A 25,456-nucleotide genomic window follows, 5' to 3' on the forward strand; every position below is an offset into this window, starting at 1 on the left:
TATTTTACAAGCGCCACATCACAACTAATTGTAAGTTTGGCTCTCCTTGTATATATTATGTATGAATAGCTTACTTAAATCTGTGTTTTCAAAATTAGAACATGCACGCATAGTTTCCAAACTTGTTCAAATAAAAACATATACTCAAGCAGCCCTCAGATCTAAATTAAATAGGATACTTTAGGTACTGTTCCATTTTTATATATGAGAACTCAAAGAAGATTGATATAGTACTCTCCCAGTTGTTTAGAATATAATAATCGTCATAACTAAATTTATACAAAAAAAAAAAAAAAAAACAAGTTAGACGAGAAAGACAAAACTTATGGGTTATGAACTCAAATAATTGAACAGTAATCTGAATTTGATCTCTCGCCAGAATTGATTCAAGCTGGTAATTAAAGATTGTTTGAATGTGCTCACACTTTGACATATCAAGTGCTTTCTCGAGTGCCTTGAGATTAAAAGGAAGAGAGTAGAACTCTTCACTTCTTGTATCACCCTTGAACGATCTATACTTGTCCCACCAGTGCTTTCCTCGGTCTTTCCTTATCCAAGAGTTATTTCTTGTGCAATTAATGTGTTGTCCAAGAAGAAGGCGACGCTGCCAGCTACAAAAGGCTCTGAGGAGAACGGAACATTCACCATATATCGTCGTTATGTAAAGAGAAAAAGAATTTCATTAGCTCAGGCCACGCCAAAGACTATGAACAGATTGGGTGGAGTACGTACTTTTAGGCCTTACTAGATCACTTTACCAAAAACCTATTTCAATGGGAAGAAAAGAAGTAACAATGAGTTGTTTACCACATACCCAACGAGCCCCAGTGTGGACTGGACCATATCCTTTGATTGCGTTGTACTCATTGAAATATTGAGGGATGGACCAAGCCAAGGAAGACAGAGAAGCCTAAGATGAACTTGGTCCTGAAGCTGTTTACGTTGCAGAACTGAAGGAAACTCAAACCTCCAGCTCCCACGTACGCATAGAAGAGACAGTACGTATAAAGCAGCAATGATGGGTACGGGAATTGAAGCAAACATAGCTCCAAATTTTCCTACATTAGCATATGATGGATCATTAGTACAGAATAGATTTCAAGCAAAAGATTGTTCTTTCATTTGTTGATATATATTAGAATTGCAGCTAACCGAAAATAGAGAAGAATATCATGAAGCCTGCAGCTATCTGGACAACCCTTCGACTGCCAACTCGTGTCAAGGCCCATAATCCTGCATTTTCTCTGCAGTAAAGAGCAAGAAAACCAACTTTCATACCAAAATATCTAGAGAAATTTAATAATATCAGATCATTAATTTAATCATCTCTGAGATGCTTACACAGAGACAGAGGAACCAGCTCCAGTACCAAACAACAACCCTGATATTAGAATCGCAACTCCCTGTTCCACAAAACATAGCATAAATTAAAACACTTCAGAATTCGATCAATATAGATTCAGCAACATCATAACTTCAAATGTAGCTGAGTTACCTGCCAGCCAACACCGCGGCTGAGAATAGATGGCGTTGCACTTGCGTATATCTCGAGACAGAGACAGAAGCACCGGTTGACTTTAAAGTTCAGCCAGACACAGAAGAAACAAGAAACAAGAATGAATAAACAGAGCATAATCATTGTGTTTTCGAAAGATTAAAACATGAAGAAGATAACCACAGACCTCAACTAGAGAAACAGAGAAGAAGCCATCATCATTGCAAAAGCTTCTCCAGCATCAAACGACGGGGCACCACACTGGAAACGCCAATGAACTAATCTTAACAATGAATCCAACGAGATCACAGTTTTGAATCACATTTCTCTATCTTTTGATAACTCTATTTCTTCATGCTCTTTTGTTCTGCTTAATACTACAAAATTCTAGTGGAAATGTCATTAAAAATCACTTACCATGGGGGAGCACCTATATATGATTCCAACACGATCTGTCCGGAAACTTGTTTGTGCAGCACCATTGTAATCCCCACCAACTTGTTTTGTGTAGTAAGTTGGTGTGCAGCACCATTGTAATCCCGCACTACAAAGTCGTTATGCATGGGAAAAAAATTAGAGGGGACGAACCAATTATTCCTATCGCAGTTCACAACGTGCATTATCTATAAATGATAGTAATATTTATAATACAATGTATGCCACGACAAGGGATGATGATCACCATAGAAAGGCGTAAATGAATTAAGCCAGTGGGGGTTGCATTAATCCAAAAGGTTGATTTATACGACGAGTAGGAAATTTTTAAAATGCTAGTACAAACTTAATTATACTACTATTTTTTAGTATTTACACGACCATTTTATATTTCTATGCAAAAAAAAAAAACAAAAGTCATTAAATTTGTCCTTTCAGATACAAAAAACTTTGAATTGTGTTTTTTTTTTTTTGTACCAAGACCTCCACATATTTGACCAAGAAAGAGCGTGGTGTCTGATGAAAATTAAAGACAACATCACCAGTTGTTCAATCAATAACTGTGACGTGACATCTCCTTTTATTCTTCGGGTATATACATCAATAACTGTGATTATTTTTTTTTTTGACAGCAAAAAAAAAGATAAATGTATACAAGTTAACTAATTTATTATTAGTGAAAATTAGAACAAATTATTTCCACAAATATATGAGCTGGATGGCATTTCATTAATGAATGAAGAGAATTGTGTTATGATTTTCCCATTTATCCAAAATTAGGCCTGGGCATTAGGATACAGGTTCGAGTTCGGTTCGGTTATTTTGAGTTTTTGGGTTTTCGAGTTTAGAGGTATAGGACCCGTTCGGATATTTCTAGACTTTGGGTTCAGATTAGGTTTGGTTCGGCTATTTCGGGTTCGGATTACCCAAAGTTCACAAAACTCAAAATTTTAGTATCTAATTTAGTCTAAATTATTCAGTAATACGAAATATATCTAAAAATTCAGAGTATTTTCTATCCAAATTTACTAATAAACAGTTTAAATACTTCAAATTGTCAAAGATATCTAAAAATCTAAATATTTTAAACACTTATATTATTAAAATTATAAATATTACTAATATATTACTATTATATACTCCCTCTGCATCAGAATAGATGATGTTGTAGGATTTTATTTTGTATCAGAAAGGATGATTTTCTGTATACTTTAATCAATTAATGCTAAGAAATTGCAAATTTCAAGAATCATTAAATAAGAATTTAAAAGTTTGATGAAATACTATTGGTTAATAATTATAAAAATATGTTGTTATAAATAAATAATACATTTATGGCTATACATCAAATGTTTTTTTTGATTCATGTAAAAATCCTAAAATATCATCTATTGTGATACAGAGAGAGTATTAATAATGTTGGTATATTCGGATAGCCGTTCGGATTTCGGTTTGGATCGGGTTCGTATTCAGGTTTTCGGATTTAGAGATTTAGAACTCGTTCGGGTATTTTACAATTTCGGATACGGATTTGGATCGGAGTTTTTTGGATCAGATATTCGGATCCGGTTATTTTGCCCAGGCCTATCCAAAATACAAAACAGCTTATTATTTTAATTTCTTTTTTTTTGTAAGTTCCTTTTTTATTCATCATACAGATACACACGCAAATCTTGAAATAACCCAATTACCATTTTAGCCCTTTAGTAAGTCCATTGTTTCCTTTTTTTTCATGGGAAAAAAAGGAACGTCTTGTAGGGAGTGACACTCTGCAGAAAGAAAGAAAGAAGGAGGTAGAGAGAAAGAGAGAAAAGAAAATGTATAATCGAAAAATCCTAACCGCCATTAAACCCTAGCTTGCTTTTTTTTTTGTTTTCATTCTATTTCTCTCTTCTTCTTGCAAAAGCTTAAGATTCACAATCGCCTCTTCGCTTTTTTGGATTTTGTTTCGGTTTGAGTTAGTTACACTCGAGCATGGGGAAGAAGGGATCGACGACGGGAGAAGGCCGTAAGGGTGGTTCTACTCCACCGGCGAGTAAGAACGAGGTTGACAACTCAGAAGCCAAGGTGGAATCTCCCAACCGTGCGAGCCAAAAAGAGAAGGCGAAACGTGCTTCTTCTTCCCAACCGTCGCCGGTTCCTAGTAAGCGATCCTCACCGGAATCGACTCCCACGGGAAAAGAGACCACTCCCAAATCGAAGAAGAAACGAGCTAAGGTGCCGCATCAGGAGAAGAAGGATGAAAGTGCGAGTGCTTCTTCTTCCCAACCGTCGCCGGTTCCTAGTAAGCGATCCTCACCGGAATCGACTCCCACGGGAAAAGAGACCGCTCCCATATCTTCGGGAGAAGGCCCTAAAGCTAAGGTAGTTTATCATCTCTGTCTCTCCTGTGTTCCGTCACTTTTGCTTCTTTTCTTATTGGGATTTTGATTGTGAACATATTCGCCCCTTGTTATAAGAGAGAGAGAGAGAGTTTGAAAAGTTTATTTGAATGGACCATATTGTGTATTGAGAATTGTTGATTTAGACTTGATATCTAATTTGGATTGTGGTTGTTCTGTGAGTTGGTAGCTTTAATCGACGCTAGTATAATGTACCCTGAGTAAGAGAGCGCCTGATGTTCTTTGTTTTTCATTCTTTCTTGTAGTTAGACAAGTACCAACGTCGTAATAATATATGGTGGGACTACGATAACAAGGAGGTTCCCACAGACTTGGAACACAACCAAGTGTACAACAGGATGCAGAACGCACTTCAAGCCATAGGATTCCATGGACCCATAAAGATCCGTGCCTTTGTAGGATACACAGATTCGAATAAACCAAACATGGGGAGGGATGTTGAAATATTCTATGCCAACAAGTGTCCTAGTACGTGTCATCTGTGTGAATTACATGTGTGCTATTTTTGTGAATTACCTGGGGTTTTTTATTAGGTAAAAAACATCTGTTTGATCTTTTCAGGACCAACAGACAGACCTACAACCGACAATCAGGCTGCGGATGAATCTATGAAACGTGAGATAAAAAAATTCCTGAAGGATGACTCTCACAGCCCTGGCTTGGAGAATCACCTGTTCATTTCATCTGATAAGGGATTTAGTGAAAATTTAAAGATTTTGATGGAAGCTGGCTATGTGGTGATGAATCTTAGTGAAGGACGTGAAAATCTTGGCGGTCTTGAATACAAATGGGACAACTGGAGACTTTTTCTAGGGCTTAGTAAACAGAGAGTTTACAAAAACCCTAATGCCAAGAAAGAAGCTATATCCAAGAAAAACAAAAGTAAAATCAAGCGGAAAGAACGCAGGAAGAAAGCTGTGGAGGCTAGGAAGAGGTTAATAGCAAATGCCGAGGTAATTCTATTTCAAAGAATTTTTTAAAAAACTTATTTCAAACAAGCAATAAGTTTTCTTCTATGTCTGGCCAGGATGAAAAATCTGAGATACCTTCAAGCATAAGTGAACGAGATGGTGGAAGAGTCGAAATGAAGGTTAAACTTGTGATCCACACCCAGAAGCCAGTCGTCATTGACATCAACAATGACTCAGTTGAAATAGTTGTTGCGAATGCTGCTGATTTACATCAGTTTATATGCAATGTATTGGTTATTTTATAATAAGCTGTGTTTTTTTTATTTAATAATTAATATTAAGGCTTTGTTAACAGAGTTTTTTTCTTTTCCAGAGACTTAAATCACCGATTGAGGATATTACTTTCGAAGAACCCAACAGAGTCGTGGTGGCCAACAAAAGTATGAGGGAGATATATGTCGCCATGAATTTATTGTAATAGAGATAGTTATCACTCATCCCTGTCTCTCCTGTGTTCCGTCACTTTTGCTTCTTTTCTTATTGGGATTTTGATTGTGAACATATTCGCCCCTTGTTATAAGAGAGAGAGTTTGAAAAGTTTATTTGAATGGACCCTATTGTGTATTGAGAATTGTTAGATTTAGAAGATCAGGTCGACCAGGAGGAGTTGGTAGCTCTCTTGGTCTTGGAGGACTCTGTACAACCCTCTCGGTGTTCAGAGCATGTAATAAAAATGGAGGCTGGCGTCGGTGATATCGGTCTAATGGTTTGATGACAATAACAAGTTCTGCTTTCCAATTTCAGTTTGTCGTTTATCCTTTTCTAATGTTTACCCAGGTGAAAGTCCAAGACATTGAAGCATATGCTCCTAAGGACTTGCTGATTGTCACGACTGGATCACAAGTAAGTTAATCTTGTCAACTTGTGGAGTGGCTGTTTTAATTCGACTTCCTAAGCTAATTTACTTGTTACCCTTATTTGACAATGACTCTAATCAGGCAGAACCACGCGCTGCCCTGAATCTTGCATCATATGGGAGTAGTCACGCATTCAAACTTACCAAGGATTACTCAGCGAAGGTAATAGAGAGATATTATATGAATATGTACATGCATATATGCTTCAGAGCATGTAATAAAATGGAGGCTGGGATCGCTGATATCTATTCTCGGTTTAATGTTTTACTCAAGGTAATCCCAGGCAATGAATCACGAGTAATGAAAATGATGAATGTTCTTGATACATACAAGTTTTACCAATCACGAGTGATCAGAGAATTGGGAAGTCTACTGGTATTAGACACAATACTGTAAGTCTCTCACCAAAGATTTATATACTCATGGTAGGTAGATAGCCTATTCAACTTTCATCTGGTAACAAAGTGTTCAATTTAAAGCATAATTTTCATGGAAGAACCAATTGATTACCTCTGAACCATTTGTAGGTGTATACTCGGGTTTTACTTATGTAATCTAACATGCTTCACTCATGCAGATGATATTATCGATAGTGCAAGACTACTGGCTGAAGAAGAAACTGCGGCATCCTAAAGCAGATGATAAGGAAAGCAGCAGAAACATGGTAGTTTACTGTTTTAAAGCGGTAGACTTGTTGGTTTAGTGCTTTAGTTCAGGTTAATGAAACAAAGTATTTTTACATGTTCAGAGGTTTTTGTTTCAGGTAGCAACTATGGTATTATTGATATTCGTTTATGAACTAAAGAGTTGGCATGTGTTAAGACTTGTCTCTTTCTCTCTATGGTCTTCTTTTGGCAGTTCATTGCATGTTTCATAATATCTTAGTGAAGAAGATGAGGAAGAGGACGAAGATTATGAATTTCTTAAGAAGAATGCTGTAGTAGCGGATCAAGCAAAGAATGCAGATAAACTAAGACAAGGTAACGTTGTTTCTTTTGTGTGCTGTTGAATTATCTAGAAGACAGAGTTAGGTTACTGCAAAAGTTTTCATTACTTTTTACTCTGATCACTTGGTAAAATGTTTCTTTAACAGACTCGATCAGTATCCACTGTCTCCCTTATCGCTAAAAGCAATCAAGGATGCTGGATACGAGACAATGACTGTTGTGCAGGAAGCTACTCTTCCTGTAATTCTCAAAGGTATGTGTTGTTTCTCTTATATTTTTTTTAAATGGTGCTTACTGGATCAATGTTGCAGAAAGAAAACAACACCATGATGATTTAGGAAATTGTGATTCTACCATGGTGCTTTATATGATCACAACCTGTTTCACTCTAGCAATCTAGTAGTAGAAATATATAACTTATTTATTTTTCTTTAATACCTTTTCTTTGCTATTCTGTTTTGTCCAGGTAAAGATGTCCTAGCTAAGGCCAAAACAGGAACTGGGAAAAATGTAGCGTTTTTGGTGAGACATACCATACACTAAGTTGGCCATATGGTAATGGATTGAACCTGTATTTGGGATCTGTGCTTATTTTTGCTGATGTTTATTTTTAAGCTTCCATCAATTGAAGTAGTTGTCAAATCTCCTCCTACAAGCCCGGATAATAAGCGACCCCCAATTCTTGCGCTAGTGATATGTCCAACTAGAGAACTTGCAAATCAAGCTGCTACAGAAGCAAACACCTTGTTAAAGTAACTATTGGTGTTCAAGTTGTGATTGGAGGCACAAGACTTGGTTTAGAGCAAAAGCGCATGCAAACAAATCCTTGCCAGGTGAATATTGTTTCCTTTGGTTTATATAGTTGAGGCTTATCTTTATTGAGTCTCTATAGCTCTTTTTATAGATAGATTAGGTGGTTCCAGAGACTCATCTCCTTTGGCTGATTTTGTTCATATTTCAGGAAAACTACAAAGTGTAAACCTAGATGGTTTCGTTTTGTTAGATAGACTCTACTCTTTTTCCGATTCACATGGTAAGGACGTTGAGGTAGAGAATACTACTAATAAGCAATGGGAGATGGGAGTTCCACTAGGTCCAACAGCTCAAACAGCAGTAGTGAGAAACCAGAGTGGCTGCAACAGTATAGTCTCGTTGGTAAGATTGGTGAAGGAACCTATGGTCTTGTTTTCTTGGCTAGAACCAAGACTCCACCTAAAAGACCAATTGCTATCAAGAAGTTTAAGCAGTCAAAAGACGGAGATGGAGTTTCCCCAACTGCTATCCGCGAGGCGAGATCATGTTGCTCAGAGAGATTTCTCATGAGAACGTCGTCAAGCTTGTGAATGTCCACATCAATTTTGCAGACATGACTCTGTATCTTGCCTTTGATTATGCCGAGTACGATCTCTACGAAATCATCAGGCACCACAGAGACAAAGTAGGCCACTCGATAAACACGTACACAGTTAAGTCTTTGCTCTGGCATTTGAATTATCTTTACAGTAACTGGAATTTGAATTGGAATTTGAAATTGGTTTCGAAATTTTAGGTCTTTTGATTAGGTTAGGGCAACGTTTCTCAGGGTATTGAATTTTAGGGTTATTGGTCTCTGGAGCTTGATAATTGTAAAGTCTCGTTTTTTCGTTTCTGGGTCAATTGCTGAAAAATTTGGAGTCTTTGGGTCTGAATTTGTTCATATGGATGTGAATTGTATTAATCAGCTAATTCTGAAACGTCCCTTTTACTTTTAGACTTTTGGTTTTGTGTAGGGTAGGTTAGTCCTCGATCTTATTCTGTGAAGTTTCTTGCTTGTAAGTAATTTTGGATCACTTTATTGAGTCTCATAAATATTTGTAAATTGAATGGTTCTTCTATCAATTAGATTATTTTTTTATATTTTTTATATTTGCTTCTATCCGCCGTCACCAACAGCAATAGGAGGTTCGGCGGCGCACACCGATCTAGGGGCAATCACACTTCTCATCCCCAATGAGGTTCCTGGACTTCAAGTCTTCAAAAACGAACAATGGTTTGACGTTGAGTATATTAACTCCGCTATGGTTGTTTTCATCGGCGATCAACTCATGGTACTCTTATTGATTCTTTTTTTTTTTTTTTCTATTCTTAAGTTATTATGATAGATAAAATATATATATTAGGTTAGATTTGGGAACGTTTAGGGGGTTGATTTGTGGATTCAAAATTAATTGCAGAGGATGACCAACGGGAGGTTCAAGAACGTGCTTCACAGAGCGAAGTCGGATAAGGAAAGATTGAGGATTTCGTGGCCTGTTTTTGTTTCGCCTAAGCATGATTTGTTGGTCGGACCTTTGCCGGAGCTTACCGGAGACGAGAGTCCTCCAAAATTCGAGACTTTAGTTTATCAAGACTATTTGCACCAAACGATGCAAAACTGGGCGCTCGACAAGTTATACAATAAAGAATCCACTGATCTTCTGAAAACCCATTAACAAAGAATCCCTCAATAAGTTACGATGTATTGTCCAAAGTATTGGTTCTTTCTTGGGTTATATATTGCGTCTGCTTTAATAATGAGTGTTGACGTCTTCCTCTAATAATCAATTTACAGCATTGTGTTTTGTGTATGTTGTGTGTTGTACACTTTAATATAATCAAATTTGAATTGTAACGTTTTAACCGCATTATTTGTTCTGCGTTGATTTATTGTTTATTTTGTCTACTACTACTACTCGTCACGTGTGGATTTTCGAAAAGAATATAAAACATTTCTAGATTCAATGATATTGAAAAGTATGTATAAAAATACTTTTGAGTGTATTAATGCGGGTATGCGTCTAGTAATAGTATTATCTTTTACATGCCCATTATTTAAATATTTAAACAATATAAGTAAACACACAAGAGACAAAGACTCATAATTATATATGAGTTCACTCGACTGGAAGTTTAAGGAGTCTACGGTACTTAAAGTCCTTGCATGTAATAAGCATGAACTTAGCGGGATTATCGCCGGTAATTAGCTCCGGCAACGGTCCGATGACCACATCAGGATTAGCATCCACAAAAATCGGCTATGACATCCTCTTCTTTTCCTTATCCACAATTGCTCTATGCAACACATTCTTGTACTTGCCATTGCTCAGCCTCTACAAAATTCCACAAAAATGTGATTATTTTAAAAATCAACTGATGTTTCATTAAATCATTAAGAGACAAACAAACCAGAATCTGATCGCCAATGTTGACGGTTATGGCAGTGGGAATGTAGTGGACATCGAACCAGCGATCGTCCTTGAAAATTTGGAGCCCTGAAACTTCATTGGTGACAATGATTGCGATCCCGATGATATCAGTGTGCTCTGGTACTCCCAAAGTCAAATCCGGTTCGGGGTCAGGAGGATAGTTGTTGATCCTCATTACATACTCGGTCGAGTCGCCGCCAAGACCTTGTATCAAGGCCTCACGTGGTAACCCTAATCCCTCTGATAAATACCCCAAAACCCTCTCTGATAGCTTCTTAGTCTCCTTTGTGTAGTCCTCAATCACTTCCCTAGTATTGCCATGTCCCAACAATCAAACGGATGATAAATGGTTAACATGGAAACGTATCAGCAAAATGAACTGGATACGAAAACGAAGTAATAAAGGTGATGAAAAGTTTTTATTTTATTTTCTAATATTTTCATGTTTTTAAAATGTTTTTTTTTTTTTACTTTTTACTAATCAAATCATTCAGTAACTATTCACTTGACATACAATTCAATTATTTCTTTCAAATTCTACGTAAAACAGTTAGATCTTAAAATACTTTAGCCTATGCTATTTGTTCCCTAACTAGCTATGCAATTTATTCGTAGCCAAAGATTAGTTAGTACCTGTACTGAGGAGGATTTTTGGGCCAGTAACTAAAATTGATACACGAGGGTGGCCAGATTCTGTGAAAAAGATTCTCGGTCCAAATTTCTCCTTTGACATACTCGAGATTCGTGGTGTAACCTTCGAAGTCTTTGGAGCCAGCTTGTTTGGCTACGGCATTCTTCTCCGTCTCCGGGAGATCAAAGAACTGTGCACCAACCTCCTTCAACCGCCCTATCAGATCCATCGGGATTCCATGATTAACCACGTGAAAAATCCCCCACTCTTCGCTCGCTTTCACCACCGCACGAGACACTTGCTCTTCGTCAAGGTTGCTTAGATCGACTATTGGGATAGTCTCAGCCAGAAGAGATGTGTGTTGGTCTCTCTCGACCTCCATTATTGTTGCTGAAAATAATGGGGAGGTGGGAGGTATACTATAAGTTTGAATTTGTGAAAGTTTGTGATGAGTAGCACAGGCCAGTCCGGTTTTTCAACCTTATTTGTTTGTTTTATTTGTCACGCCTATTGTTTGAATAATACAATATTATTTGTTTATGCACAAAAGTATTCACTACATTACCTAATCATCTACTAACTTATGCAATTTTTGTTTATTTATGATATGTTCAGTACACAAAACATTCACTTTACTACCATTATCACTAATCAGTCACCTACTACCTTACGCAAATCCTTTACATATCAAATCAAAAACTACAAGTCTACAACAATAAAAAAAAACGTTGTTTGTGTCATTAGGCTAGTGATTTTAGAAAGTCTTTTTTCCCCCGTTTGAAATGATTATTGTACATACAAGTATACAACTCAATAAATCATTAGGAACACAACATAAACCATTACATTAACAGGAAACAAAAGAAAAGTCCCAAGCTCTACCGATGAAACAAAAGAAAAGTCCCAAGCTCTACCGATGAAACAAAAGATAAACAAAATTCATCTCACTACACAATAATTATTTCATCCGTTCATCAACCCCTACACAATGACCCCAAAATAGAAGATTATGAAACTAGACTCAGGGTTGGGTTATATAGAACATTCTAGATCCTACTGAGGACCCTCTCGGCCGCAGCAATAGTGAACTCTATATCCTTGGGACTGTGAGCCAAGCTTGTAAACCCGGCCTCGAACTGAGACGGTGCAAAGTAAACACCTTCTTCCAACATTCCCCTGAAAAACCTACCAAACTTCTCGGTGTCGCTCTTCTTTGCATCTTCAAAGTTGTAGACCGGTCCTTCTGCGAAAAAGAAACCGAACATACCGCTTATGTAACCACCGCACATTGGATGCCGTGTTTTCTTTCCGGCTTCTAAGATTCCGTTGGTTAGCTCCTTTGTGATCTTGTCCAAATACTCGTATGTTCCTGGCTGCTGTAGCCGCTTCAGAGTGTGAATCCCTGCGGTCATTGCCAGTGGATTACCACTTAGAGTCCCGGCTTGGTACATCGGTCCTGCAGGCGCAACCTACAAAGAAAAGAACACAAAACATTGTTTATATATAGTTTTGAAAACCATAAAACAGAACGGCCACCACCAAGTTTCAAAGCTTCTTCTAAGTATAGAGCCAGATCTCACCATCTCCATAATATCACGTCTCCCACCGTATGCTCCCACAGGAAGACCCCCACCAATGATTTTTCCAAGAGTTGTTAGATCAGGCGTGATTCCAAAGTATTCTTGGGCACCACCATAAGCTAAACGAAAGCCTGTCATGACTTCATCGAAGATGAGAAGAACACCGTTGTCCTTTGTGAGCTGGCGTAAACCGTTGATGAATTCCGGTGTAGGAGGGATGAATCCAGAGTTACCAACAACAGGTTCGAGAATAACAGCAGAGATCTCGCCTTTATGAGCAGCAAAGAGCTTCTCAACAGCTTCAAGATCGTTGTAAGGAGCTGTTAACGTATCTGAAGTAGCTGCTTTAGGGACACCTGGTGAGTCCGGTAGCCCTAAAGTAGCAACACCACTACCAGCTTTAACAAGGAAAGCGTTAGCGTGACCATGGTAACAACCTTCAAACTTGATAAACTTCTCTTTGTTAGTGAAGGCTCTAGCGAGACGGAGCACACCCATACAAGCTTCAGTACCAGAGTTGACAAAGCGAACCATTTCAATGCTTGGAACAGCTGATATAACCATCTCAGCTAGAACATTCTCTAAGAGACAAGGAGCACCAAAGCTTGTTCCTTTCTTCATCGTCTCACCTAAAGCCGCGAGTACCTCATCATCGGCATGACCAATAATAGCTGGTCCCCAAGATCCAACGTAGTCAATGTACTCATTTCCATCAATCGATCAAAACTGGTTGTCCACCAACGGATTTGAAGGCTCGAACAGGGGAATTCACACCTCCAGGCATTAGATTCTTTTCATGAGATTTAACAAAAAGGATCATTTTTTTTCAATTAGTCACGAAGAACCTAAACTAATTGAAATTCGAAAAGAGACAACTTTTGCATATTGATCATTCTGCGATGACTATATAATTCACGAAATCAATGATTTAGAATCAATCAAATGAAAAGGGCGAAATCAAATATACCTTGGCAGCATTGAAAGCTTCTTCTGATTTCTGAAGAGTGAAACTTTTCTTCTTCTCGTCGACGGAAACAGACATCTTGACGCAGCATCGGTTAAAAGAAGAAGCTTTCTTCGAGATCTTCGAGGAACACGAAAACCCTAAAGCAGTTCCCGATCCTATTAGCGTCGCCGACATCTTTGCTCTGAAAGTCGCGGTCGGAGTTGTTGGTAATCCAAAGTAAGTGGGTGGGGCTTTTCTTTATTCTCAGAGGAAGAAGAAGAAGAAGAAGAAGAAGAAGAGTCAACAAGATAAGGCGATGCCCAGCAACCCGGTTTTTATATTTCCCCAATTATACCGGGTCGGGTTTAGTTTATTTTATATTTCTGGTATTTTAATTGAATTGGAATTTTCATACATACACTATCTTGGAACACTTTCATAGCCGAATTACGAAGTCCAAGCAACACATTGATACTCTTCGTGTCACTGCCACATGGGAGGAACAGAATCACTTCTTTCTCAGGTAAACCAACCGGTCCAGAGAAAACCGGTTCACCCCAACCGAAATCTTTTGTATGAACGACAGTTTTGACCACGACGTGATCAGAAGCGTAGCCGTTAGGCTCGGTCTAGCTCGAGTCACCTCGAAGTAATCAATCGCTGACCTCATGAAACCGTCGTTGACAATTCAACGGCGCTTTTGAGTTTTGACCATTGAACATATTGTGGTTCAAGCCTAGTCCTAGCACGAATCCTCCACATTTGAAATTTGTTACCTAACAAACAAAACAAAAGTTGTATGGAATGGAAGCATAGTATAATACAATGTATGCGATCGACTAAAAGTGATTAATCGTACTAACGAATATTAGATATGAAGATTGGTTTAGTTGGTTTACTATGGTTATCTTAACCAATGTATATACCTTTATTGTTTACTAATTAGAGTAGTAAGACAATTGTATATAAGTATGTGTACAGATTCATTTTGTTGATAAGGAATAAGAATAACAAACTTTTTCAGCGTTTTCCTCTCTTTCTCTCTGATATGGTATCAGAGCACAGAAGCTCAAATCTCCATTGATTCTGACTTGGTTTCTTCGTTTTTGAGCTCCGATCATCTTGTTTCATCATGGTTGCAGCTCGCGGTATACGAAAACCTGCTCGTTCGAAGTCAACTATAAGTTCCGCTGCTAGGAAGATGCCGAAAGCAGAAGATGTTGATGATTCTCCTCCGAACTCTCCTCCGATTGCTAGATCTAAAGCTTCCGGAGCTTCGCGAGCCATCATCTCATGGGATCTGCCGATCAAGCTCCTTCTCCGTTTTATATGCATAGCGCTGATCATCCAGGTTTGATTCTAATTGCTATTCGCTTAGATGGTACAAACTATGATGATTGGGATGCTGCTATGCGTATTGCGTTAGATTCCAAGAGAAAACTAGGTTTTATTGATGGTAGCTTAGCTCGTCCTGATGAATCGGACCCAAGCTTCCCTTTGTGGTCTTGTTGCAATAGCATGGTTAAATCATGGCTATTAAACTCTGTCTCACCTGAGATCTATCGGAGTATCCTGAGGATGAAGGATGCTTCAGATATATGGCGTGATTTATACAATCGTTTTCACATGATGGCGTATTACACAAAGCTGAAGACACTCTGGAGTACTTTAGAAAATACAGAAGAACTTGATGAACCTTGTGTTTGTGGTAAAGCTGATCGTCTGCAAAAGAAGGCAGAGAGAGCTAAGATAGTCAAGTTTCTTGCTGGTTTGAATGAATCTTATGCTGTCATTCGTAGACAGATCATAATGAAGAAGGTTTTACCAAGCTTGGCAGAGGTTTATAAGATGATAGATCAAGATGATAGTCAGAAAGGATTCTCCAACTCAAATGTTGCTCCTTCTGCTTTTCAAATTTCAGAAATGGATACTACTGGACTTGATACTGCTGTCTGCTATGTCCAAAATGGTCCTCACAAAGGCAGGCCAATATGTTCTTTCTGTAATCGTGTTGGTCACATTGCAGAACGGTGCTACAAGAAGCATGGTTTTCCTCCAGGTTTCGTTTCAAAGAACAAGAATGTTAACAAACCTGTTAAACCGCAACCTGTAGCAGCACAAGTGACCATGACTAATCCTACTCCAACTTCAGTCATGTCTCATTCAGAATCTCCTACTATGGAAAGTATGATTGGAAATCTCAGTAAGGATCAGCTCCAACAGTTTATTGCTTTATTCAGTTCACAGTTACAGACTCAGACCACTCAAGGATCAAATGAAGCTGGTTCCTCTTCCAACCCTGAGTACACTGGTATTGATTTTTCACCCTCTACCTACTGTTTTATTGGTATCTTGACTGTAGCTAAAACCACAGTTGCACCTAAAACATGGGTGATAGACTCTGGGGCTACTCATCATGTCTCTCATGATAGAAGTTTATTCTCGGATATGGATACTTCTATTGTGAGTTATGTGAACTTGCCAACAGGCTCAACAGTTAAGATCAGTGGTGTTGGCTCAGTTAGGATTAACAGATACATTACTCTTCAGAATGTGTTGTTTATCCCGGAATTTCGATTGAATCTCATCAGCGTCAGTTCACTTGGTTTGCGAGTTATATTTGATCCATGTTCTTGTGAAATCCAGGATCTTACCAAGGAATTGACAATTGGAAAGGGTAGGAGAGTGGCGAATCTCTACGTATTGGACAATGCAGATTTGGAAGTCTCAGTCAATGCAGTAGTAGATGTCAGTATGTGGCATAAAAGATTAGGGCATCCTGCTTTCAGCAGATTGGATGTTATCTCTCAATTTTTAGGCACTACTAGACATAAGAATAAAGGAATAGCTTATTGTCATATTTGTCACCTGGCAAAACAGAAGAAACTATCTTATCCCTCTCCAAATAACATTTGTAATTCAAACTTTGAGTTATTACACATTGATATTTGGGGGCCTTTCTCAGTTGATACTATTGAAGGTTTTAAATATTTCCTGACAATTGTGGATGATCATTCAAGAGCAACCTGGGTATATTTGCTAAGAAACAAATCAGAGGTTCTTACAGTCTTCCCAGGATTTATTAAAATGGTTGAGAATCAATACAATGTCAGAGTTAAAGCTGTCCGATCAGATAATGCACCAGAACTGAATTTCTCAAGTTTTTATCATGAAAAAGGGATTCAAGCTTTCCATTCTTGTCCAGAGACACCAGAACAGAACTCAGTGGTTGAACAAAAGCACCAACACATTCTCAATGTAGCTCATGCTCTCATGTTTCAAGCGAAGCTTCCTCTGCATTTTTGGGGTGATTCTATCTTGACTGCAGTGTTTCTCATCAATAGAACACCTTCACAGCTTCTCTTCAACAAGACACCATATGAAGTTCTTACTGGAAAGCCTCCTGCATACAATCAATTGAAGACTTTCGGTTGCTTGTGCTACGGGTCTACTTCACCAAAACAGAGAACCAAATTCATGCCTCGGTCTAAAGCTTGTTTGTTTTTGGGTTATCCTGCAGGTTATAAGGGATACAAACTCATGGACTTGGAGACTAATAAAATTTTCATCTCCAGGAATGTTATTTTCCATGAAGAAGTGTTTCCCATGAATGCAGAACCAGAGAATGACACATCTTTGAAGTTCTTCACACACTCTGATTCTATGCCTTCAGGTAATAAAGCCCCTATTTTCTCTATTCCTTCTCCAGTTCCTCAAATTTCTTCTCCTTCACAAATTTCTGATCTTTCACCACAAATTTCTAAAAGAACAAAGAAAGTTCCTACTCATTTACAGGACTATCATTGTTATTCTCTTGATTCAAATATTCAGTATCCTATTTCGGAGTCTCTTTCTTACTCAAACATTTCACCTTCTCATCTCTCTTATATCAATCATATCACCAATATTCCTATTCCCACAACTTATGCTGAGGCACAGGAATCGAAAGAGTGGTGTGGAGCAGTTGATACAGAGATTGGTGCAATGGAGGCAACGAATACATGGATGGTTACTTCTTTGCCACCGGGTAAGAAAGCTGTCGGATGCAAATGGGTCTTTACTTGGAAGTTTTTGGCCGATGGTAGTCTTGAGAGATATAAAGCAAGGTTGGTAGCTAAGGGTTTTACTCAAAAGAAAGGGTTGGACTATACTGAAACGTTCTCCCCAGTTGCTAAAATGGCTACTATCAAGCTGTTACTCAAAGTTTCTGCTTCGAAGAAATGGATTCTCACACAGCTTGATGTATCAAATGCGTTTTTGAATGGAGAACTGGAAGAAGAGATTTACATGAAACTGCCTGAAGGATATGCTGATAGAAAAGGTATCACTCTCCCTAAGAATGCTGTTTGTAAACTACTTAAATCCATTTATGGTCTTAAACAAGCATCTAGGCAGTGGTATAAGAGGTTTTCTTCTTCACTATTGAGTCTTGGTTTCTTTAAAGGGCATGGTGATCAGACTTTATTTGTCAAACCAGTTGGTGGGGATGAGTTTGTTGCAGTTTTGGTGTATGTTGATGACATTGTCATTGCTAGTACTTCGGAAGTTGAGGCTACTAAGTTGACAGCAGCTTTGAAACAGTCGTTCAAATTGCGAGATTTGGGTCCTTTGAAATATTTCTTAGGCCGGGAAATTGCTCGAAATTCAACTGGTATTTCTTTGTGTCAACGCAAGTATGCATTAGAACTGCTATCTCACACTGGTATGTTAGGTTGTCAGCCTACTCCGTTGCCAATGATTCCCAATCTGAAGTTATGTAAAGAGCAGGGAGAATTGCTTACAGATAGGGAACGATATCGAAGAATTGTTGGGAAACTGATGTATTTGACCATTACTCGACCAGATATAACTTTTGCGGTCAACAAATTGTGTCAATACTCGTCAGCATCTCGCACACCTCATTTGTCAGCTGCTTATCAAGTGTTGGCCTACATTAAAGGTACTGTTGGTCAGGGATTGTTCTACTCTGCAACTGCTGATCTTACCTTGAAAGGTTTTGCTGATTCAGACTATGGAGGTTGCTTAGATAGTAGACGTTCGACGACTGGTTTCACAATGTTTGCTGGTGATTCTTTAATTTCTTGGCGATCAAAGAAGCAACCCACTGTATCTCGTTCATCTGCAGAGGCTGAGTATCGTGCTTTGGCTCTAGCTTCCTGTGAGATGGTATGGTTGAGCGTTTTACTTCGGGATTTGCGTGTTTACACTGCGGCTGTTCCTATCTTGTTCTCCGATAGCACTGCAGCTGTGTATATTGCCACTAACCCAGTTTTTCACGAAATGACAAAACACATCGAAGTAGACTGTCACACAGTCAGGGATCGCTTGGATGCTGGTCTTTTGAAGCTTCTCCATGTCGACACAGAAGATCAAGTCGCTGACATTTTGACTAAACCATTGTTTTCTCCTCAGTTTGAACATTTGAAGTCCAAAATGAGCATTCAAAACATTTTTCAATGCACATCTTGAGGGGGGTATTAGATATGAAGATTGGTTTAGTTGGTTTACTATGGTTATCTTAACCAATGTATATACCTTTATTGTTTACTAATTAGAGTAGTAAGACAATTGTATATAAGTCTGTGTACAGATTCATTTTGTTGATAAGGAATAAGAATAACAAACTTTTTCAGCGTTTTCCTCTCTTTCTCTCTGATAACGAATGTTCTGCCACAAACAAAAAAAAAAAAAACAAGAGTATATTCAAACATTATATGTTGAATTACATATTGGCAAATAAAAATCCTGATAAATTATTTGATCGACAATCACAAATTCACAATAATCGTCAATTTGGATAATAAATACTATTTTCTATGTATTTGTTAGTGGAAATATTATCATGGTTATTTTTTCTTGATTAATTAGCGTATTTATGCATATGCATGATAAATATTTAATCGAATTCTACGATATACTATAATTATTTGAAACCAATATCGGACCAAACCTAGTGTATGTCATGTTCGTTCACTCACACAAAAACAGCAACCAAAAATAGTATCAACTCCTCACCTGAACAACCACTGGAGGAATCTCAAGAATACTCCGAGCATCGGGAACGTCGTAAACCAGCTTTTCAAGAGTCTCTGGTCGATCAATCTCCGTTATAGCCTTCTTTATCATTTCTATTCCACAATTGGCTTCAGCTTCGACCACGACAACTCCTTCTGCGGTGCAATCCACAGCGATCTTTCCTTCGGGGCTGATCGTGAGTCTCCCGGCGGCAGGATAGTAGTGAACAAGAACCTCGGAGAGTGACTTCTTGATAACTTGATATGATTCCTCGTTGGATCTTAAGTTTGATTTGAAGTAGTAGACTGTTTTGACGATGATGGCAATGTTTTGATCGAGATTTGAGAGATAATGGAGACCTTTAGGAGTTTCGGAGGCTGGAGAGACAACAACAGGTTCCTTTCGGGTTACAATGAGCTCGAATGAGTCGGCCATTTTTCAGGGTAGTGTTGGTGAAGAAATATCCAAAGATGTATTTTTTGGAGAATGGAGGATGGATTTGATTTCTAGGGGTATTAATTTTATCAAAGGGGTTAAGTAGAGGCTAGAGTTTGAGGTTAACTGTGGTACAAGTAGGGATTTTAGCAAATGGTAGAAGAAAGAAAAGAGAGAGCGAGAGAGAGACGTCTTGAGGTATACATGTTAATCTGACGACTTGAATACTTTTAAAATCTGGTATGATTAGAGCCTTAGAGGTGTTGTGACCAGTTAGATCGGTCAAATAGAACTGACTTCAGCGGATGTAAATGGGTCGTTCAGTTCACAAACAAGGTCGCATTTGGATGATAGCTTTTCTTCAAATATAAGATTCTTTCGAGTTTAGTAGTGAATATTGTATAAATAAATAGCATTAGTTGCACCATCCCTATAGTTTGTTTATTGAATGTAGCTTGGCGTCAAGAAAAACAGAATTTACTTCTCCATCAAATCCAAGATTTCATCACGTAATTCTTTTTTTGGCCTGAACAGAAGATACAGAGTGGCTTTCTTTTTTAACCTACAAAAGTTTCAAGTTCACCGTTCCGTTCATGATACAACAAGCCACAAATCGGTAAAACAAAGAAGTAAAATTCCCCACAGTATCTGGCTATCAAATAAAACAAGGATTAATAAAACCTAACAGGTAACAGCTACACAAGAAGAAAAAGACACTTAAACTACATAATGAGAGTCAGACTATAGAGATTACATAAAGTACAAAGTACAGATTCGACACACTCTAAATTTTACCTCTGATTTCACACAAAAGTTGTGTGACAATTGCTGCTTTCCTTCACATCAGATTTTGAGAGAAGAGAAACAAAACTCCAAACCTTAATCCTTTTTCTCCTCTTCTTCCTTCTCTTCGTCACTTTCAGCCTCGTCTCCCTCTCCTTTTTCTTCTTCCTTCTCTTTGTCACTTCCAGCCTCAGCTTTTTCCTCTTCATCATCTTCTTCATCATCAGTCATTGCATTTATGGCATCTGTGATCACATCCTTTACCTCTGGTTTTCTATGTGATAGTTCCACACCAAAATGCTCGCCTGACGTTATCACAAACAGCATATGTTAGCAAAAAGCTCCTGAACATTTGGAAAGTATAAACACAAATTGCGAAATAAAATGTAAAAGCAATAAGCAAGAACGTACTTAGCTTCTGCAGAATATCTGATAGTGTTGCCTGTTATTAAGAAAAACAAATTGTGTGAGAACATCTATTCAAGGTTTTTAGACCATTCCATTATATTCAAATTTGGGAAAATCAAACCATCTTACCGTATTGAAGTCTACTTCCTTCAGAATTTTGGACACCACTTCAAGCATCTCTTCTCTGGTAGGCTCTTCTTTGGCTTTGCCTTTCTTAGTGGCTTTTCCTGTATCCAATCCATGATAGAAGATAACAAATAATAAAGGAATCAGATGGAATAATTTCTTTAAAAACATAAATCAAACGAGTCTAAGCATCAGAAGCAGCTGAGAATGGTTGTAACCTTTCTCTTTAGATCCCTTAGCCTGTGGCTTACTCGGCTGTTTCTTGCTTTTCTCTTTAGAAGTAGACACGACAGGATCAACCTTTTGCTTCTTAGCCGGGGACGAGGCTGACTTAGCAATTTGTTTGGAGGACTTTTCACCAGATTTTGCGGAACCTTTAGCAGAAGCTTGCTTATCCTTACCTTTAGACCCTGAGCTCTCCTCTACAGTCTTTTTCGATGAGCTTCTCCTTTTGGATGGTTTCTCATCCTCTGCTTTGTCTTTTTCATCTTCAGTGTCAGTCTTTTCATGGTCACTTTCTTCCTCTGGCGCCGCATCATCTTCTTCATGAGGATCATTAGTTCCTTCAGAATCAGCATCTCCCTCATCCTTGCCTTCTTCCGTGTCAGATGGCTGATCTCGCTTTTTTGTTTGCCTTTTTCTCTGCGTAGAGACAAAACATACACAAAGAAAGGATATTAGTACAACCCGTGATCAACAGCTAATAAATCAAGTCACACAGATGAAAAAGCATATTCATGCAAATGATTATAATCCGACCATACACATTAAAAATGAAAATTTAACATCACTCATATGCAGAAAGTCTAAGAAAACAAGCTAAAAGGCGCCAATAGCAGACAAGGTATACAAATAAGATAATTAAGATGATCAACAAAGTACAAACCTTGGCTGGGGTGTCTGAAGATTCTCCAGATTTCCCCTTTTTTGGTGTACTCTTGCGCTTTTTGGCCTGCTAAAAATGAACTCAATGCTCTCATTGGGAATGAATATGTAGAACTAATGTACAGAATCCAACAGTACCTTTTCTTGATCAGCTATTATAACATCTCTTGTTTCCTTGGGAGATTCCAAAAATTCAAGCACTTTGACAGCTAGTTCTTCCTGGAAGTATAGAGGATTTCTTAGAATATAGAACAAGGTACAATAAATAGATAGACCACATCATGTTATAACTTACTTTTTTCATGTTGCTTCTGTTTATAGGTATATCAAGCACATCACAAAAAACTATCAATTTTTCTTTTATGCATTTGTCAATCTTCTCTTTTATTTTTGCTCTCTGCTTCTCCTCCTGAGAAACATTAAAATACAAGATTTACCAGAAGGCAAAACAGCAAACACATCCCTCTAACAGAATAATCTTGAAATGGGTTATACCTCATTCTCTGACCATGCAAAGCCAGAAAATTGACCAATGTTTCTCTTAACCATCTGTGCCTGCAGAGAAAAATTCACAAAACGCTTTTAAGTACCTATGTACTCTGGCAAAGCGACAATAAAAATTCCAAGACAACATCCATATTAACAGAGACAAAAGCTTGCAAGTGAAATATACATATCAAATGTAAGCAACTTTTAAAGCACCTTTGCTTTCTTCCCATAGAGAATGGTGTGTAGTAACATCAGGTTGTCATCAGCTTTTCTCTTGGATAGTTTATGAGCCACTGAAAAAGCCAACGTTATCAGAAAGCTTTCTAATTGTAAATAAATGTAACCAAGAATTCACCAAAAGAACCAAAATTTTAACCCTCCAATTAGATAAACAAACAAGAGAAACTTGCGAAATCAGAGACAGAGTAAGTTGTGGGCTTATTGTGGAAGCTACAATATGAGATATTCCACCAGAACGAAATAATAGAATCTAAGGAATGATGAAATGGTTCTATCTACTATAAAGCATAGAAATGAAGACAGAAACAATCTCAAAGCAGCTATTTCATCATCTTCTAGATCTAAGATGTGCCAAACCAGCAAAGATGTTTTCATTATTCTGCCTAACAACAATTAGATCTACACATCAAAAATTTCACAAGAACTCAATCAAAACAATCACAAACAGAACAGATTCGTATACATACCATTGGGAATTTCCCTGAGAGGTGTTCCACGACCCTACAAAATTAAACACACAGAGACAGAAACCCATAACTAATTGGTTCCAATTCTCACAAATACGAAAGACAAAAGATCAAATTTTTACATAAAAAGATCAAACCTTTCCAATTGAAACAGACTTGCTGGGTGTAGCCCGCATAGGAGTAGACAAGGAGAAACGCTCAACCTTCTTTCTCTCCCTCGTTGGTCTGTCACTAGTCGGAGTCACCGTTTCTTTCTCCGACGATTTCTTACTTCCACTTCCTTCTTCTTCTTCTTCTTCCTCCTCCTCCTCACTTTTTACATCGTCTTCTTTATCCTTCTTCTCCTCCAATTCTCCCTCTTTCTTCTCCGCCTCATCCTTTATCGGCGAATCCGCTTTTTCTTCCTTGGCAGCAACAGTTTGTTCCTCCTTCGCCGGAGATTCAACTTCCGGTATCTTCTTCTCTTCTAGGGTTTCAGTCGCCATGTTAGACCCAAATTAAGATGGGGAAAAAGGGTAAAAGAGAAAAAAAAATATCAGAATTGGGAAACTCGAAAACCCTAATTCAAAGATTATGAAGAAGAGAAGAAACACAAAAAGAAGAATCAAAAATTTGGGGATTTTTTTCAAAATTTTCAGGAACACAAAGGCGGGCTCTTTCGTCAACCCCCAAAATTTTCACCAAAATCAAGCTCGCGGCAAAACTAACCCATTTTATATACATACATACACATCATATATACTTTACATACAACATACTCGGCCCAATTTTATAACAGGCCTAATTTTATCTGGCCCAATTTTATAACAAGCCTAATTTTATAATTTGCCCAATTTTATAACAGGCCTAATTTTATTCCTAACGAGCCCAATTAAGTTCCGCACTTCTTTTCTTTCTTTCTGATCAATACAAACTTTTTCAAAAAAAAAGAAAAAAAAAATGATATTAGAGGGAAAACCAAAAAAAAATACTCATATGATGAGGGTGATTAACAATGAACTTTTGTATATGCGTCTTCTATACAAAATTTTAAAAGCCAAATTATAGTAAATTAGTGATGATCGAGTCTCTAAATAAATAACATACCTCATCTTCTTACCACTTGGCTAGCTTTGATGTGGGTTTTGATTCCTTCTTAATATGTCTTTGCTCAACAATTTTAAAGCCAAAATATGTGAAAAACAGTCAACATATCTCATCTTCTTGGCTTTTGGTTTCTTAAACAGTAAACCTACCTCATCTTTCCTTTGGTTTCAAGAAAAAAGAAAGAAAACAATGGCTTACTAAATGGTAATTGTCTTAATTCAACATTTGCGTGTGTGGTATGGCTGACGAGTTCTTCATGACCAAATCTTTTTGTTTATTGCGTATGATGAATAAAGAAATTAAAAAAAAAGTTTGTTTTGCATTTTAGATAAATGGAAATTCATATAAATTCATTCATTAACGTCATCCAGCTCGTATTTATGGAAATAATTTGTTCTAATTTTGCACAACAATAAATTAGTTAACTTGTGATTTATCTTCTTTTTGGTGTCAGAAAATAATGAATAAATAACAGTATTTATAATCTCCAAAACCAAAACATAATGAGTATAACTGAAGAATAAAAGATATTAGCGGATGTCGTCGAATAAAATATACTCTCTTCCACGTTCTTTCTGCAGAGTGTACTTTCACGTCCCCACTCTACAGCACAGCCCCCTACTAGTGAAAGGGTTTGTTATTCTTTTAATATTGTGTGTTCCTTTTTTGCCCATGAAAAAAAGGAAACAATGGCTACTAAAAAGCTAAAATGGTAATTGGGTTATTTCAAGATTTGCTATCTATATGATGAATAAAAAAGGAACTTACAAAAAAAAAATTAAAATATTAAGCTGTTTTGTATTTTGGATAAATGGGAAATTCATAACACAATTCTCTTCATTCATTAATGAAATGCCACCCAGCTCATCTATTTGTGGAAATAATTTGTTCTAATTTTCACTAATAATAAATTAGTTAACTTGTAAACATTTATCTTCTTTTTGCTGTCAAAAATATAATTATGAATAGTCACAAATATAACCGAAGAATAAAAGGAGATGTCCTCGTCACGTCACAGTTATTGATTGAACAAC

The 25,456-nt window shown here is 37.6% G+C and overlaps 6 protein-coding genes and 2 pseudogenes across 7 annotated transcripts; 3 read left to right on the forward strand and 5 right to left on the reverse strand.

The window, feature by feature from the left end:
• Nucleotides 71-1,977, reverse strand: LOC104757248 (annotated as a pseudogene).
• LOC109127154 lies at nucleotides 3,905-6,303 on the forward strand. The gene is made up of 6 exons (XM_019231467.1): nucleotides 3,905-4,294; nucleotides 4,578-4,727; nucleotides 4,866-5,285; nucleotides 5,360-5,530; nucleotides 5,617-6,146; nucleotides 6,242-6,303. The coding sequence occupies exons 1-5, from the start codon at nucleotides 3,905-3,907 to the stop codon at nucleotides 5,719-5,721; spliced, it is 1,236 nt and encodes a 411-aa protein (XP_019087012.1). The 3' UTR covers nucleotides 5,722-6,146; nucleotides 6,242-6,303.
• LOC104741154 (DEAD-box ATP-dependent RNA helicase 31-like) lies at nucleotides 5,977-7,863 on the forward strand. Its single transcript, XM_019231468.1, has 10 exons — nucleotides 5,977-6,009; nucleotides 6,081-6,146; nucleotides 6,242-6,322; nucleotides 6,434-6,535; nucleotides 6,738-6,824; nucleotides 6,909-6,910; nucleotides 7,046-7,159; nucleotides 7,254-7,360; nucleotides 7,574-7,629; nucleotides 7,723-7,863. The coding sequence occupies exons 1-10, from the start codon at nucleotides 5,977-5,979 to the stop codon at nucleotides 7,861-7,863; spliced, it is 789 nt and encodes a 262-aa protein (XP_019087013.1).
• LOC109127155 lies at nucleotides 8,178-9,578 on the forward strand. Its single transcript, XM_019231469.1, has 5 exons — nucleotides 8,178-8,406; nucleotides 8,472-8,545; nucleotides 8,882-8,918; nucleotides 9,040-9,194; nucleotides 9,321-9,578. Exons 1-5 carry the CDS (start codon nucleotides 8,178-8,180, stop codon nucleotides 9,576-9,578), a joined length of 753 nt encoding a protein of 250 aa, XP_019087014.1.
• Nucleotides 9,871-11,437, reverse strand: LOC104741256 (putative inactive flavonol synthase 2). Its single transcript, XM_019238331.1, has 3 exons — nucleotides 10,965-11,437; nucleotides 10,312-10,639; nucleotides 9,871-10,235 (listed from the first exon to the last, which is right to left on the reverse strand). Exons 1-3 carry the CDS (start codon nucleotides 11,342-11,344, stop codon nucleotides 10,161-10,163), a joined length of 783 nt encoding a protein of 260 aa, XP_019093876.1. The 5' UTR covers nucleotides 11,345-11,437; the 3' UTR covers nucleotides 9,871-10,160.
• LOC104741264 lies at nucleotides 11,763-13,788 on the reverse strand (annotated as a pseudogene).
• On the reverse strand, nucleotides 18,942-20,066 carry LOC104741271 (omega-hydroxypalmitate O-feruloyl transferase-like). Its single transcript, XM_010462087.2, has 2 exons — nucleotides 19,504-20,066; nucleotides 18,942-19,155 (listed from the first exon to the last, which is right to left on the reverse strand). The coding sequence occupies exons 1-2, from the start codon at nucleotides 19,936-19,938 to the stop codon at nucleotides 19,081-19,083; spliced, it is 510 nt and encodes a 169-aa protein (XP_010460389.1). The 5' UTR covers nucleotides 19,939-20,066; the 3' UTR covers nucleotides 18,942-19,080.
• On the reverse strand, nucleotides 20,475-24,034 carry LOC104741282 (glutamic acid-rich protein-like). Of its 2 annotated transcripts, none has more exons than XM_010462103.2 (11): nucleotides 23,474-24,034; nucleotides 23,337-23,370; nucleotides 22,843-22,922; nucleotides 22,636-22,695; nucleotides 22,436-22,549; nucleotides 22,279-22,359; nucleotides 22,142-22,207; nucleotides 21,474-21,897; nucleotides 21,259-21,356; nucleotides 21,133-21,163; nucleotides 20,475-21,026 (listed from the first exon to the last, which is right to left on the reverse strand). In XM_010462103.2, the coding sequence occupies exons 1-11, from the start codon at nucleotides 23,819-23,821 to the stop codon at nucleotides 20,818-20,820; spliced, it is 1,545 nt and encodes a 514-aa protein (XP_010460405.1). In that variant the 5' UTR covers nucleotides 23,822-24,034; the 3' UTR covers nucleotides 20,475-20,817. The 2 variants fall into 2 exon arrangements, with proteins under 2 accessions (XP_010460405.1, XP_010460398.1); XM_010462096.2 differs by having other exon boundaries at nucleotides 22,142-22,210.

This window comes from Camelina sativa, chromosome 2, assembly GCF_000633955.1.
Source record: "Camelina sativa cultivar DH55 chromosome 2, Cs, whole genome shotgun sequence".
Taxonomy (NCBI): Eukaryota; Viridiplantae; Streptophyta; class Magnoliopsida; order Brassicales; family Brassicaceae; genus Camelina; species Camelina sativa.

Bases quoted from the DNA above. Each gene is read 5' to 3' on its own strand.
- LOC109127154 (XM_019231467.1), top strand. From the start codon at position 3,905: ATGGGGAAGAAGGGATCGACGACGGGAGAAGGCCGTAAGGGTGGTTCT. The intron at 4,295-4,577 runs GTAGTTTATCAT...TCTTTCTTGTAG, and splicing joins GAGAAGGCCCTAAAGCTAAG to TTAGACAAGTACCAACGTCG. The intron at 5,286-5,359 runs GTAATTCTATTT...ATGTCTGGCCAG, and splicing joins GGTTAATAGCAAATGCCGAG to GATGAAAAATCTGAGATACC.
- LOC104741154 (XM_019231468.1), top strand. From the start codon at position 5,977: ATGGAGGCTGGCGTCGGTGATATCGGTCTAATG. The intron at 7,160-7,253 runs GTGCTGTTGAAT...TTTCTTTAACAG, and splicing joins GGTAACGTTGTTTCTTTTGT to ACTCGATCAGTATCCACTGT. The intron at 7,361-7,573 runs GTATGTGTTGTT...TGTTTTGTCCAG, and splicing joins TCTTCCTGTAATTCTCAAAG to GTAAAGATGTCCTAGCTAAG.
- LOC109127155 (XM_019231469.1), top strand. From the start codon at position 8,178: ATGGGAGATGGGAGTTCCACTAGGTCCAACAGCTCAAACAGCAGTAGT. The intron at 8,546-8,881 runs GTAGGCCACTCG...TGTGTAGGGTAG, and splicing joins TCAGGCACCACAGAGACAAA to GTTAGTCCTCGATCTTATTC. The intron at 8,919-9,039 runs GTAAGTAATTTT...CGTCACCAACAG, and splicing joins TTCTGTGAAGTTTCTTGCTT to CAATAGGAGGTTCGGCGGCG.
- LOC104741256 (XM_019238331.1), bottom strand. From the start codon at position 11,344: ATGGAGGTCGAGAGAGACCAACACACATCTCTTCTGGCTGAGACTATC. The intron at 10,640-10,964 runs GTACTAACTAAT...TGGCAATACTAG, and splicing joins AAAAATCCTCCTCAGTACAG to GGAAGTGATTGAGGACTACA. The intron at 10,236-10,311 runs GTTTGTTTGTCT...GGAATTTTGTAG, and splicing joins ACATTGGCGATCAGATTCTG to AGGCTGAGCAATGGCAAGTA.
- LOC104741271 (XM_010462087.2), bottom strand. From the start codon at position 19,938: ATGGCCGACTCATTCGAGCTCATTGTAACCCGAAAGGAACCTGTTGTT. The intron at 19,156-19,503 runs GTGAGGAGTTGA...TGTTTGTGGCAG, and splicing joins TTCCTCCAGTGGTTGTTCAG to AACATTCGTTATCAGAGAGA.
- LOC104741282 (XM_010462096.2), bottom strand. From the start codon at position 23,821: ATGGCGACTGAAACCCTAGAAGAGAAGAAGATACCGGAAGTTGAATCT. The intron at 22,211-22,278 runs GTACTGTTGGAT...GTTCATTTTTAG, and splicing joins TAATAGCTGATCAAGAAAAG to CAGGCCAAAAAGCGCAAGAG. The intron at 21,164-21,258 runs GTAAGATGGTTT...TCTTAATAACAG, and splicing joins AGGAAGTAGACTTCAATACG to GCAACACTATCAGATATTCT.